This window comes from Pipra filicauda, unplaced genomic scaffold (assembly GCF_003945595.2).
Source record: "Pipra filicauda isolate LSUMZ 115617 unplaced genomic scaffold, ASM394559v2 scaffold80_size11013439_pilon, whole genome shotgun sequence".
In the NCBI taxonomy this organism is placed as follows: Eukaryota; Metazoa; Chordata; class Aves; order Passeriformes; family Pipridae; genus Pipra; species Pipra filicauda.
The window spans coordinates 4,935,816-4,950,944 of record NW_024104987.1 but is presented as its reverse complement, the minus strand read 5'-3'; the positions used below and the strand labels follow the sequence as shown (position 1 = coordinate 4,950,944).

The following is a 15,129-nucleotide window of genomic DNA, read 5'->3' as shown; positions in this document are numbered from 1 at the left end:
TTTTGTATGCTTTGTCTTAGGTGTGGTTTTATTTTAATATTCATTCATTACCTGATCTAAGATGTTATGGTATGTTTTTCTTGCCTACATGCTAAGCTGGACCAGGTTGTGGGGTTTTGTTTGTATTTAATCATAATCCCTTTATTATAAACGAAATTAAATTCATAGTTCATCCTGAAATGCTCTGGGAGGAAAAGAAGTAAACTATGTACACTTTGTAGTACCTTGTCAGCTGATATTTGTGATGAGGAGGTTGATTTTCGGTTGGGGAAGGGGTGGGCAGAGGGATCAAACAATATGAAGCTGTCAGTGGAGAACATTGGTACTGGAGTTAAAAACGTGGTCACTGTAATTTCTTCTATGTCAGCATAGCTCTGCATACATTTCTGTAATTTAATGGCTTTTATTTTGTTCCTTAGGACTATTATGGGCCCTCATGGAATCAATCGAGCTGTTCACCGCATTTCCTTCTCCGACTGTCAGAATGGATTAGGTAACTAAGATTGCACATCCTCACAGTAAACCAAAGCTTTAAAAACACCTGGTGAGCTTTTCCAGGTCACACTGTCATCACCAACAGTTTATCTGGCTTTTGTGGATTTGACTCTTAATACATTTAGCACAGGAGATGGAATAACCAATTTCTTGCTCGTTTCTTATTTTTTCCTGCAGGAGTTAAAATTATTGGAGGTTATCGGGCACAAACAGCAGAAGATTATGGGATTTTTATAAAGAGAATTCTACCTGGAGGGGTTGCTGCTGTAGATAGTAAGTAATTTTGAATTTATTTGTTACCAACACACTACATATTAAAAAAAAAAATCTGTCAAAAGAAATTTCAACTCGGAGTTAATTTCCACAACTGTGAAATACAAATTCCAGTCCCACAAATATTAGTGCTGTGTGTAAATAATACAAATAGCTAAAATAACCCCTATTTTCTGTGGTTAATAAGACTGATTGACAGTTATTCATCTTATCACAATAACCCATCTTAATTAGGATCAGAAAGTCATGACAGTCACAAAATTGTTTATTGCATTAAATCACATAAAACTGAAAGGGAAAGTCCTGTTTGAATACCATGTTCACTATTTTCCTGTTGATTCATGAGTTACTGTTGATTTCATTACAAGGCCGTTTGCTCACTGGTGACCTCATTTTGGATGTCAATGGAGAAAACTTGATTGGAGTAACAAATGAAAGGTAAATTTGATTAGTGAATGTTTATTAGAGCTTGGAATATCATATGCAGATTATTTTGAAATTATCAATGACTGAGTGAAAGAACTCAACTCCCCTGAGGTCTTTGGAGTTCAGCTGGCAATTAATTTATCCTATAAAACTAATTCAGCAAAACTGTTGTGGAAAAGTGAATGACATTTAAGTTTTTATAATACCAGAATAAACTGGTTTCTTAATGCCATAGATTACAGAATGTGTGTGAAAATAGCATTAGAACATATTAAGCTGTTAAAATACTTTGATAACTACCTGTTGGTTCAATACTGGTGAATGTAAATGATTCAGTGAACAGGTAATGGGACAATGAAGAGGAAATGGTTTAGAAAAATCTGGAGGTGGTTCCTGTAGCTGGATCACTAGAGATCAGTGCAGCTTAGTGCTGGGGACAGAGGCTAGAAATTCAAACAGAAAATCCTGTTTATATTGCTGAGGGAAATCATGAGCAAGGCACCACACCTGAGCAGTGGTTTTTGTCTGGTGTGGGCTGTTAAGCCTGAAGGAGGTCCAGGAAGGCAGTAGGATGGGCCAAGGAGAGATGGGAACTAAAGGGAAGGGAAGGAGGGGTCAGTCCCAGCTTGTTGCTGTCAGCAGCACAGAGGCACCACAGTCTCTCTTGCTCCATTCCCCAATGCTTAGTTGAAGTTACGCTGCTGGAAAGCTCCTTTCTCTATATCTGGCAGTGAAAATCATTAACTCTGATAGGAATTTGTCCATTTTCCTGCTCTTTTAGCATTGCTCTGTACTTCTTGACAGCCCCCTGGTGTATTTATTTGGCTGTTTTCCCCCTTGTAGGGCTGTTGACATCCTGAGAACAGCATCAGCATCTAATCACATGTCTCTGCTCGTTGCAAGAGATGAAGAAGCAAAGTAAGAGAAAAATTTGTTTTAACCTCAAAACTAATAAAACTCCAGTGCTATATCTTGGGTTGGGGGGGATGGGCTTGCATGTATTTCTCTTTCAGGTTAGATTTAATTGCAGGATTACACCACATATCACGTTTTTCTGTGTGGTATTTGATAGCAGTTCATTCTGAGATCACTTGCATCAATTCAAGTAGCAAGCTCAGGCCAATTTGGGTTTAAAGAGGAGGATTTTAATGTTATGTTCCCAGCTAATACCATTTAAAATTATGTGCTGTGATAGGTTTTTTTAATACTTCTCACATTTTAAAATAATAAAAAATTAAGAATCTACATTAGAGCTGCAGTACCACAAAACAATATGGTTCAAACTGGTCTGGCCTTCTGAAAAAAGGCAGGTTTAGTTGTTGTTTCCCCTCAGAAATTTGCTTTTCAATCTCTAATGAGCTTTGAATGGCTTGGATAAGCAGGTTAAACGGTTCAGTGCAGCAGGTAGTCCAAAATACATCCATTATAAGGGCATTTATGTTAAATATTGCTTTAACCTTACTGTTGGAAGTTAAGCATATAAACCTATATTGGCAGAGCATCATCGGAAGCGCTGGATCCAGGTCTGTATCCCCTTGTGACTTCAATCTCCAGAGAAATGAGCTGTTATGTAACTATTTTTGATAATCATTGCAAGAGTAGCTGCTGTTATTTGCCTTTCCTGGGATGTTCCACTTACAGAGTAATCTCTGCATAAAGGATTTTTCTCTAAATTCCTTTAGCCTTTTGTCCGAGTTAAGCTTCCTTCTTTCTGTTTCCTTTATTTTGTGTATTTGACAGACATTTAAATCACTCTGTAGCCTCTGATCTCTCTTTTTTTTTCAGACTGCCCAGATATATGAGGTCCACTCTTAATCTGCTTTTATCTAAAGCATACTGGCTTAGTTCCTCTAAATTCCTTGAATAATTAAAATCCATCAGTCCTTTAACCACTCTGGGGATAGGAGCAGTGGCCTGAGCCAAATTTGCCACTCCATTCAGTCCCTCACCCACACACCTGTTAATTCATTTCTTGGGGATTTACATTCCTGTGCCAAAAGATTATTTGATTTACACTCAACTGTGTGTTCCCTGGCTCTGGCATTAGTACAGTAAATTTTGACATTTAAAAAAAAAAAAAAATGCATCCAGCAGCTTTCAACTGCAGTCACTGGAATTACCTGGGAATTAGTCTCCCTGCAATCAGTTAATTTGTTTTCTCTGTGTTTAATTCTACAGTATTAATTTGCCAATGTTTCTGGCTTACATCATTCTAGATTACTTACATTTTTAAAATCGGGTATCGCCGAGATAATCATAGCTCTGATTATAAACTTTTTATTTTTAATTAGGCTGGATTCAATGTTAGGTGAATCAAGCATATTTGTTTTCAGTGCACGTGATCCAAAATTTACATCTTTGCCAGTTTGTTACAATATGATGGATAACAAACAACTTCTGCTTTTGGTTTGTAGTAGTATTTTCAACTATTTCCATTATTTCAACAGTGCACCTGACCAAGAATTGCTCTTTATTTCAACGAGAGAGATTTCATAATCAAAAAGATAAAGCCTAAGGAGAGACATATTTAATATTTAATATACAAAGATGATGAAATGGACTGAAAATTTCTGAGAAAACTAAGTACAAGTTGGAATTTGCTTCTGTTTTGCTCATTATTGAGTAATTAATAAATATTTCTTCTATCCTCTTTTTTTTTTGAGGTGCCACATCTTTGTTTGCCAGTCTCTTCTGGGTTCTTGTTCAGTGTAATTGAACTAAAAGCATTCTTTAAAAAACATGAGTATGCTGTAATCTGATGCCTTCTAATATGAATAACTTTTTCTGGATCTAGGTAATACCACTGTTTTATCATTTCTAATTGATTTGGATTACAAGTTTTTAAAGTTATGCGATCCAGGGTAAAGAGAGATAATAATTAAGCTTTTTCAGCAATAGTCCATTTCATTCACAGTCTGTTGCTTTTTCATCTTTACCCTGTATTACATGATCTTTTCCTTGCCTTTTCTGGACATTTGACAGGGCTTTCCTCTTTCAGTTGAGGTTGAGCCTCCTCTTCTGAGGAAGAGAAACTTCAGTACAGTGCAGGTCTCACTAGTGCCAAATCCTGACAAAGAGGATCTTTTTATTGCCACAGGAAAGAATTCCATGACCTGATGGATAAGTATGGCTCTCACAGTGACAACAACTCTGCAAGAAGTTCTCCAACACATCTGTTAGCTGGTGAGAGATCACTTCCAAGCCTGACATAATCCTGTGGGACAGCCAGCCTTGGGTGGAGTAGAAACTTGCACTTAAAACTCTTAATCTGGGGGGAGATCTCTTGGAGGAAGTGACTGAAAGTCAGGCAAAACACATGGTCACTTAGACTGTGACATTTATAGTCTAAAAATATACCTTGAGGGCTTTGTGTGTCAGTGTCCTCAACTTTTAAATATATTACCATCTACTTTCAGCAATTTTAATTAATGAATGATGTGAAAAGTATTTGGTATTTGTAGCTGAAATGTGCTGCAAGATTTCAAAGCACAAAATTTGAGCTAGAGTACCATAAATTCTAATCTTTGTGGAATTGCTGCCTAATTAAGATGCTTTATATAGCACAGAGGATTATTCTTTAGGAAAGTCAGTTGAGATTTTGCTTTTTGCACCTAGATTGGAAAAAACTGTCACTTGCTATGTTTTAAAGTATTATTCCTGGGACCCTGGGTGACTTGCACTTCTTACTGTGTAGACTTAAGCTTCCTTTTGATTGTCTGATTGCTTTATTTCTCTGTTTGCCAGCATGAAAATAATCCTACTGAACTTACATGAGCTGAAATTTTGTGCTTTTTCCCCAATGTGTATTTTATTTCTTTTTTTTTCAACATTTCTTTTCTTGAAGCAAAATCTACAGAGAGCCTTTCCTCCGGGTCATCCTCAAGGTCACAGAGTCCTCAGTTGCATCTGAAGGAAAACACCACTACCAGCAGCAGAAATAATTCTGTCCCAGCACCATCCCCAAAGCCTGCAAAGTAATTTCCAAAACTGACTGTCACTGTCTTGTGTGAGCTGCAGGAAATACTGTGTTTGGCTGGTCAGGAGAATTTGAGTTGAGCACTAAGTGTTAAACTTTTGGTTTATTTTTTAATTTTTAATCCTGTAATTTATAATACTGTAGATATTGCAGACTTTCAGATTTAATAAGTTATTTTCCTATTTATTTGTCATTTACATGGTAGAAGTTGACTTTTGATCTGTGTCCTAAAGAATTAATGCTTCTGGTTTATGTCCAGGTACTCTCATAAGCTTTGGAGATATATATATATTTAATAGACACAAGTTTTTAACCTTGTAATATAATGTATCAATTCCTTTTGTAATTGTCAGAAGTAACACCTGGAGTCGCTGATTTTGTGGTAATTTGGCAGTGTAATATTTGAACATTGAGATTGTTGCTGTAATATCTTATTGATTTTGCAAATACATAAAGATAATATGTTGTTTCAATCTTCATTGAGTATCTGGTTCTGTGAAGTAATTCTACCTTTCTTTCTCTTTGTAGGGATAGTGCATTTCAGATTATCTCTGTTTGCAAAGGAACAAGTCTAGGTTTGAATATTGTGGGAGGAATTAACAGAAATGAAGGACCTTTGGTATATATTCAAGAAATTATCCCTGGTGGTGATTGTCATAAGGTAAAGACCTTTTTTCCCTTCAGACACCTGTATTTTTGCCTTCATTTAGTACCTGCTTCAGTATGTTATATATACAGCCATATTTTAAATACAAAATATGTTTGTGTTTCTCCTTGCCTTCTTTTTAAACAGACTTCTCTCACTGCACTGCAGCAGGGTTACATTGTAATGAAAATTATTCAAAAGTCTATTTGAGGTAAATGAGGATCTTCATTCCCCAGTTTATGTATGAGAAGGTACAAAATCAGCTTCTGTAAGAGGTTGCATGGTGTAAGGTAAATAGGAAGGATGGGACACAGCTACAGATGTCATCTCTTTGGTTCTTTTCCTGGACATTCAAAAAGTCATGTTTCCCTGAGGCTTTATTTAGATGAATCCTTGCAGTTGGAAATCATTGTGTAGGCAAATTAAAAAAAAATATTCTGAAAGTGCAGGTTAATAAAATGTATGAATCAGTTCTGATTACTGTTTTCATTTATGACAAATGCAGTATGTAAATCAGGAGGACTTGTCAGTTTAAAAAGTAAATAAATACTGCAACTGTCTGGTACAAGTAAACAGGACTGTTTATCCAAGAATCTCCTTTGGCATCCTGAGTTATTATGATTATTTTGAAGTGTAGATAACCAGCTTTTGCCTCAGGCCAAGCAAAAGGCTACAAGCTGATTTCACAAACAATGAGTTTTGTCCCCAAACAGTCTGTAACTATTTGTTACTGAACTTTTGTAGACTAAGTTTAGTCCTAAAATATTAAGTAAAGGAAAACATTCAGTGTTTCTCAAAGACCTCTTTCAGTAGATAGATGATAATCATTCTTCTTGTGTTTCTCCTATTTTGTTGTGGCTTCTAAAACATTTTTCTCATTGCAAACATATAATTGAAAGCCTGTCACACATAATCAATAGGCTGAGGCTGAGACATAAATTTTCAGTAGGTTCCAATGTTAGCACTGATAGAGGTAATTTCCCAGTCTTGGTTATCCCCTTTGGGAAGCTGAAGCAGAAAACATGTTCTGAACCTCTGCCACGTGAGGGCACCATTGAAATGGATATTCTTTAATAGGCTGGATGAAAGCAAAATAAAAGATCTACAGCTTTTTTCTTTAATCAAAACCAAAACATTAAGTGACAAAAAAAAAAGTAATAAAATGCTATTATAGGTTTGAAATGACACAGCTAATATTATGGTATGTGGATATTAAATAGGTATAATTGTACTGGTCTTGAAAAGGTATTTTTCTTGTTTCCTGTGTATCGTCTGTACACAGTTTGTTTCACTTGGTGATTAATTTCTTAAGAGCTGAAGAACTGAGATGTGTGATTCGATGTTTATTACATTAGATAAATGTCATAACAAACTCTGTAACTGTAGGTGAATTACATGAAATTCCAGCTAAATTGTTGAGGCCTCTTTTAAAATGTGAGTAGAGAAAGCTTTTTTTTATTGAGAAGTGTAGCCTAGCATGTTTAAAGTCTTGTCTTATAGTCTCTCAGACAGAAATGTGGTAGAGAATTTGCAATTAATTTAACAGAAGCACAAAGTTGACAGTGTTATTTCTGTCATGGTGTTGCCTGGTGAATTCCTAATAGACTAATCTAGTTTTCTCATTAACTTAACATGGCCAGTGAGTGCCTGATGAGTCCCATGTATTGCTGTGAACATTTGGGTCTGAAATACAAATGAACCCAGCTCGCAGCTGAATTAATTAGTAAAGAAGCTTCCTAAAGTCAGATGGGTTGGTGCTCCGTGCTGGAAAAATCTGGGCTTCCTTTGGATGAGTTTTTTTTAACAGAATATGTATGTGGGTCCAAATTTCTTCTTTAGACAATATCTGTGGTGTGTTCTGTCTAATGAAGTTTTTATAATGACTGCTGTGATGGTGATTAATGATGATTTAATCTGTTTATTCCTGGAAGCTTGTCAGGCAGAATGCACAGCTGCTCTCGGTGTTTCTTGTCTCAGCAGATCCAGAGGAATATGTGAAAGTGCTGTGATTATACAGTTCTTTCTGTAGTGTTAGTTAGTTCTTATAAAAACAATGGGTTTGGTTTTTTATTTGTTGTCTTAGGATGGACGACTGAAGCCTGGAGATCAACTTGTGTCCATCAACAAGGAGTCCATGATTGGTGTCTCCTATGAAGAGGCAAAAAGTATAATCAACAGAACAAAGATGAGGTATCTGCTACTGTCAAGCAGCTAACCCTCCAAAATAGTTTATTATATGATGTTTATGATCAGATTAATGACTTGACTTTAGAGGAAATGCAGGCATTTTAATTTTTTTAATATTCAATTGCAATATTATTTCATAGAAAAGACTCAGATGCACCTTTTAGACCTGAAAAAATATGATACTTGAGTGCTTTCAAAAATAAAAAATCAAAGGAGAACCCAAACCCACAGCCTTTTTAATGATGGGGAATAGAGCACCCTTTTAGAAAAAAAATTAATAAAATCACACAGTGTTTGGAAACATGTAATTTTTTGCAGAAGCAACATATAATCTTACAAACAACATAGCATATAATATGTTGAAACTTCTTTAATTTTAGGTTGGACAACTTCTGGGAGATAGCTTTTATTAGGCAAAAAAATATTCCCAGTTATCCAGAGAATCTGCAGCGTCCTTTCAGCCTCTTAACATCTTCTGTAGCTTATGGAGAGCAACAGGCTCTGCCATCCCCTAATGGGAAGCTGGTTTCAACATTCACTCCAGATGCTGTGAGTACACTTATTACTCCACTTAGAATAAAGTGAGCAAATGGTTGTTTTCTCCTAATTTTAATTGAGTTTCCATTTTAGTAAGAAAATGGCTATTTTCCTGCACAATGTTAAGTCTTTGGAATATCAAAAGATTTGCAAAAACCATGTTGTGTAACAGGAGGTTAAACCACACTGATGAGAGGAATAAGACTGTTAGTTGACTTGGGGTAAGACAACAAATTAAATAAAATAAGCATTAACTGTGTTCTTAGATACAAAGTTCTCCCTAATGTTTCCCTAGGTAGTAAAGTTTTGGAATGTGATATCTATAGTTATTTATTTCAGAGATAAAATACTCTCTGTTTACTACATATATGTGAACAGCACAATCTCAGAAGTTACACTTGCTCTGTGATGATGGGATTTTTGCTTTAAAAAGTCCTAGAAGAATGTGGCCTTTTTCCCCTTTGAGCTCATCAACAATTGTTTTAATTCATACAGCTCACCTTAAAGAAGTAAATTTGTAAAGGGAATAATGTTGACCATAAGAAAGAAGATTTTAAAACTGTTATTTTAATTTTTGAAGGAACTTTTTCAGCTTATCTTACTTTTAAAGCTAAATAAAGTATTACCTTCGAACAAGAATGAATAAAATGTTCTGTGTCAAACACAAAGTCAAAGCAGGTGATTCTCAATTCTTCTTATGTTTGTACTTAAAATTCTTGCCCGTTTTTCTTTCCTATTAGGGATATAAATATTGAAACGGGTTGCCTAGAGAGACTGTGTTATCTTAATCTGTGGAGATATTCAAAACCCAGGGTTTTGAAGAGGCCCTGATCTGAGTTTTTCCAGTGCCATCCCTTCTCACCACCAGCACCCCCTCCGTGCCTTCCATTGTTGCTTTGATCTATCCAGCCCTTTTTTCTCCCCCAGGTCTTCCTTCCTGTCCCTCTCTCTTTGCATTAATGTGTATTTCTAGTTTAGCTTGTGATCTGCTTCAGGAGTGGTGTTTCATGGCTTTTGCTTTTCTTTTGTAGATGGAAACTGGAGTCAAGATGGGAGAGCAATCTCCAATAACTCCTCCAGACAACAGTCCTGCTGATGTGTCTGCCACGGGTAAGTGCTGACTTCATTCCCTGCCACCCTCTTTTTTTTTTCCTTTGATAACTGTCTTGCAGCACACACTACATGGTGAGACTCAGTAGTCTTCAAAAAAAGGAATATTTTTATAGTCCTAAATAAAGGACTGAGATCAATGGATTTTTAGGAGCTTCTGTCAAATATAACTTACATTGTCTGTAACAAACAGCTGAAACCAAACAAAAAACGAGTGATCACAACATTTGCTATACAGCAGTAATGATAATAGACTCAGGAGAAACCAGATAATGAAGACTCACATATAGATCAAGATTAGGTTGCCATAGAAACTGTGCTTTCTTGATTTGATGAAATTCTGTGGATGTGTGCTGCTTGCATGGGGTTTTTTGTTTAAATCAGGGCAGCATATTGGAGGGGTAGAAATAACATGCAGACCTCTAACAGCCTTTCAATTCATAACAAATAGAATATATATGTTAATATTTATGTTTGAGAGCCATGGCATTTGAACAAAGACAAGAGTCACTTTGATCATCTCTCTAAATATCTACTTTGAAAACAACACTTAAGGAAAAACAGAGTTTGCAGAATTTGGTCAGAATTTGAGCTGAGCGGTTGTAATTCCTTTGGGAAACAAATATGTGTTGTGTTTAGAAACAGTGAAAATGCAGGAGTCTGACCCAATAATGAAGAGTCCCCATTGGCACAGTGACAGAACTGACTCTGTTCTGTATTTCTGTGTGAAGACCTGAACTATATCCTTTTTCTTCAGGTAGTAGCAATTAAGCATAACCTGAGCTCCTCAACTTGGTGTCTAATTTACTGAGAAGAGGAAGAACAAACATACAGGATCTGATTCATTCCAGATGTTTCTCCACTGGTGTTACTTAAATTATACCTGCATTTATTATAGCCCGTATTAGATATTCAAATTTAAAATGAAACAGTTCCTATAATGCAAATCTGACTGGTTGTCTCCCTTCCTTGAAGGGTGAACTGAATGAATGTGAACTTCTGGAACTGGAAAGACTGTAGTATTGCATATACCTGGAGATTAATGATCACACAGATTTTCATATTGACCATGAAAAACACCTCAACTAAATGAAAGGAACAAAACAAAAGGCTGGTTTTTAATATATTCAGAATATGAGACTCTTGGTTAATATAATGCAATACCCAGGAGCTTTATTGTTTAAAGAGACCAAGAAGGCCACAGTTTCTTAACACATCTGAATAAGTGGGTAGTGGAGTGGAAAGGACAAACACTTGCAGCTCCAGTTTGTGCTGTTTCTTATGTTTCATTTTCTTCCTATTTAATAGCACATCCTTTGTCAAACCTGCCACTTCTTTCATGCTGCCCTTTATCGAGGATAACCTTTCAAAGATAACCTTGAAAAAATTAAAGTATCTCTTAGAGGATTTTTTTTTTTATGCTTTATGAAAAAATCAGCATAGTTTTGAGAAGTTTTTTGCACAAACCCATACGAGAGGCTTTTTCATTCTGAGCTCAAAGGAAGTGTGCCAATTCCACCGAGGTTTAGCCCACTGTCTTCAGAATTTAATATAGCATGTGAGAGGTGTTAGTGTCAGAGATTTTCAAGATGTTTTGGTTTATGCTTTTGGCATATAGAGAGAATGTAAATTACTTGGAGCTTGGAAACTGATATGCTGTGAAACTAAAAAAAATTTAAAAAAAAAATAGAGTTCTCTGCGCTTCCTTCTGTTCCTTTAGAGAGAATCTCAAACTGCAAAATCCTTCGCTTTTTAAATGCTGGGTTTGGTTTTGGTACCTCTCTAATCCATTAATGAAACGGTGAATTAAGATCTAAATTAGATTTATAACTAATGAATGCAAACCATGAATTTTTTCTACGTGCCCAGATCTAAAATCCAAAGCAATAGGCAGTTCACTGCTCCTTCTGCCTGCTGTCTGTGAGCAAAAGGCTGCCAAAGGTGGTTGTGTTGTACCCACAGGTGTGTCTGAAACATGACAAAGCTGTGACTGTGTTTCTCAAGTTCCATCAAAGCTCAGCATGCACACACAAAAAATAAAAAAAATAAAAGGCAATTATTGTGAAATCTTGCATAGGGGCTGCTTGGTTCTGCTGCCTTCTTCTCCCTTCCTCAGCCTCATGGTTTGTGTGTTGGAAATGCAGTAGGTGCACCACAGGTTATTAATGCAACTGGCTAAAAACATGGGAACTTGGGGAAGGGGCTGATGGGTGAGAGTTCTTGGAAAAGAGTTCCTAAGGAGCCTGGGAAATTCAGTCTAAGCTCCCTCCACACAGCACTTAGTTGGCAACAGGTCATCCCCTCTCTTTCCCCAGTGTTTTCTGGATCACTCCATATGTTTTTGGGAGCTGTCAGTTGTGATGAGGGTGTGTCTTGGAGGTCTCTCTTGGAATTCACAACTGTGTTTCCCCTTCTGTTCCCTGGGTATCTGTGTATCTCTGAGAGAAGAGAAAACACCACCAGTATAAGCCATATGCTTGATGGATCACTCAGTTATTCCTGGTTCCTTTCTGCTAATTTGCTACTTGTCACTTCTTTATACAAAAAAAAATAGTGTAGGTGATTGATACCCATAATTTTTGTTTATTACAACTGCGTCCTTTAAAAAAAAAAAGTCAGTCTAAGTGTTAACATGTCTTTTTAGCAAGTGGGTATTTAGCTGGCACCCACTTGACAAGCAGACCTTTAGAACAAATTTTTCAAAGTAATAGTTACAACTAGATAATTATTAATTAATTTTTTTCCTCTTAGCTGTTGCCCCCAGCCAGAATGATGATTATGAGCCTCGAGGAAGGAACTCGTCTATTCGTCTCAAAACAGAAAAACTGGAGAGGGTAAATACTTAAAATCTTTGGAGTTTTCCTTCCTCCCCCTTCCTGATGCAGGTAAAACATCTGGACAATATTCCTAGGCTGACAAACTTTAAAGGTATAAATTACACACAAAATTTTCCATTCGAGTAGTTCTTTCGTGTTGCAGGGCAATACTTCATTTTATATATTGGGCAAATTACTGTTTTTGTTAATCTAATTACTGATTAACTCTTCTGGGAATCCGAACATCCCTCAGGATTTTTAAGGCAGTTATTAAGGACAAAGGGTTTTGCTTATTACACTCATCCATATTCAAGGTTAAATAATATCTGTACATCTCTCAATTAGAAGGAAAAGTCACAGAGTGGCTCTGGAATAAAAGTGTTGTCAGTGAGAGTGTACCAGGATACAAAGGCTCTTTGAAGTATAGCTCTTTAATTACTCCCCCATGTCCCTGCAGTCATTATCCCTAGTCCTTTCTTTTTTTACTCCAAAATAAGTTTTTTCCTTTCAGGCATTGAATTATCTTGGGATTCAGCTCACAGATGAACAGCAGCTAGCCCTCAGGCAGCAACTTCAGAAAGATTCTAAAGGAACAGTGTCTTTTGGAGGTAATAATTTGTTAATTACTATGGAAAAGAATGAAAAGTAGGAGTACAGAAATGATAGATAATAACCATTTAATATATTTTCTGTCACTATTGGGTTGCTGCTGCAAATAAAATGATAGTTTGAGGCAAGAACCTTATTCTACTGTATAAAAATGCACTTGAAATTCTGAAACTAAGTATTGGGAAAGCAAATCACAAATTTATCTAATTAAGAGCAGCCTTGGGAAAGCTTTATTTTGTGCTCACAAATGCCTAAATTTTTTACCTTGACGATAGGGAGCTGTAATTGTTCCAAAAATTACTTGGGAAAGTATCGATGGTTAAAGAGACTTCTTGAAGGGACTAAACTGATGGATTTTTTAACTTCAGTTTGTGAGAAGCAAGAACATTTCAACTATTGCATATAGAAAGAGATTTGCATGGAGACCATCACAATTCTTCTGGCTAAACCTAATTCTGATGGGAATGAGTTGCTTCTGTTGGTTATGACAATTTTGGTTGGTGACACTGACAATTTAACAATATTTTTCAAAAGCTGTGAGACATGAAAGTTCTGATGCTAAAACTGATGGAAACTTCATTTTTCCTGAAGTTTATGAAGAACAGCATCAAAAACTAGTGTGTGAAAAGTAATATTTTATACTTAACCATCCAAAAAGACACTGGATTTTCAAGTATCTCATCATGAAAGATACCGGATCTTCCATCAGATTTTATGTGGAGTAAACTAACTGACCTTTATATTTCCACTTTTCTGCCATATCGTGGCAGATTTTTTTTTTTAATACATTCATAATGAATGGTCACCCAAGCCACGTTGCTTGTGAGTGATGCAGTGTTTGTATTTAGAACTTTCAGTTTAGCCAACATCAGTTTTCCCGGGTCTCTGTCAGGGGTTTAAAGGACCTGCAGAGGAAACCACGAGCTCTGAGCCAGCATGAAATTTTTTCCCTTTTCCTGCAGAGATAATGTGTCTCCTCAAACATAATTAATTATTGGGAAGGGCAGGTGTAGACCTGGTGTGCAGATTTCTTTTCATTTGTCACAGAGACCTGCCAAATTAAAGCATCCCTAAACAGGTACTTGGAAGCTGAACTTTCACACCACCTTTGTTTTCTTTTGTCCTTCACGACTTGATTTTGAGGATATTTCTTCCCAAGATGTGTTTTGCACATTTTTATTCTTTACCAGCTTTACCAAAAGTTTCTCTTCAGAGGGATGTGTCTGATTTTCATATTTTCCTTTAGAAAGCTTAAGCTGCATTTATGAAAGACTGCCTGTTCGTTGTGATATTTGGAGTTGTGTTGCATTTAGTGACACTGCTGCTGAAGTGAACTTAGGGGCTGCAGCAACAAAATGTGAACTGTTTTTTAGATTTCATTGAAGTTTCAAGGAATCTGTTCTCAAATACAGCAGATGATGGCCACAAATCTGTCACATTTGGGGGCAGTGAAGTTTCCAGCTTACAGGATCCACAGGTAAAAATATGTGCTTGAACAGTGTTTTAATTGTTGGGAGGAGATTATTGGAGAGTGTATTATATGTGAAATTATTCCAAATTTTGGGCAGATGTTTAAAACAGCTCCATATCCCAGGGTTCTTTAAGGTAACCCAGTTTCTGTGAAGCTTTATTAAGCAGCCTGATTTGCAGAGAGCAATTAATATAATTATGTTGTGGTTTGTTATAAGTCTGGACAACAGGGAATTTCTGAGGTTTCTTAATGGAAATGCTACAACCTGTGTGAATGATAAACAATTACTGGGCCAAGTGATTTGAGCTCCTGCTACTGTGAAAATCATTTTATTCTAGAGCTGAGTGTAAAAAAGATCATTTTTAGCATATGAATACTAAAATAAAAGGACATATTTAAAATAATGCAAAAAACGGGCTATTAATGATGTTTTCTCGATACTTTAAAAAGTACTTTTATTAATCCACTTTAACAGGAAAAATAATTATTCCTTGGGAAGATAAGTTGGTCAAAATTTTCTTAAACATTTTTAGCATTTTCAGAGCTTTAAATTGTTTTAAAGTTAAGATTTTCCTCTAATTTT

General features: G+C 36.1%; 1 protein-coding gene across 4 annotated transcripts in view; it reads left to right on the top strand.

Moving 5' to 3' along the window:
- Window positions 1-15,129, top strand: part of STXBP4 (syntaxin binding protein 4) — a 68,177-nt gene that overhangs the window by 9,269 nt on the left and 43,779 nt on the right. For all 4 annotated transcript variants that reach the window (XM_039390233.1, XM_039390232.1, XM_027749782.2 and 1 more), the window contains 13 exons: window positions 420-493; window positions 673-768; window positions 1,137-1,206; window positions 2,038-2,112; window positions 4,292-4,377; window positions 5,039-5,168; window positions 5,699-5,831; window positions 7,900-8,006; window positions 8,384-8,552; window positions 9,572-9,650; window positions 12,402-12,484; window positions 12,978-13,074; window positions 14,449-14,552. In XM_039390233.1, coding sequence (XP_039246167.1) covers window positions 420-493; window positions 673-768; window positions 1,137-1,206; window positions 2,038-2,112; window positions 4,292-4,377; window positions 5,039-5,168; window positions 5,699-5,831; window positions 7,900-8,006; window positions 8,384-8,552; window positions 9,572-9,650; window positions 12,402-12,484; window positions 12,978-13,074; window positions 14,449-14,552 — 1,303 coding nt within the window. The remainder of the gene's footprint in view (window positions 1-419; window positions 494-672; window positions 769-1,136; window positions 1,207-2,037; window positions 2,113-4,291; window positions 4,378-5,038; window positions 5,169-5,698; window positions 5,832-7,899; window positions 8,007-8,383; window positions 8,553-9,571; window positions 9,651-12,401; window positions 12,485-12,977; window positions 13,075-14,448; window positions 14,553-15,129) is intronic.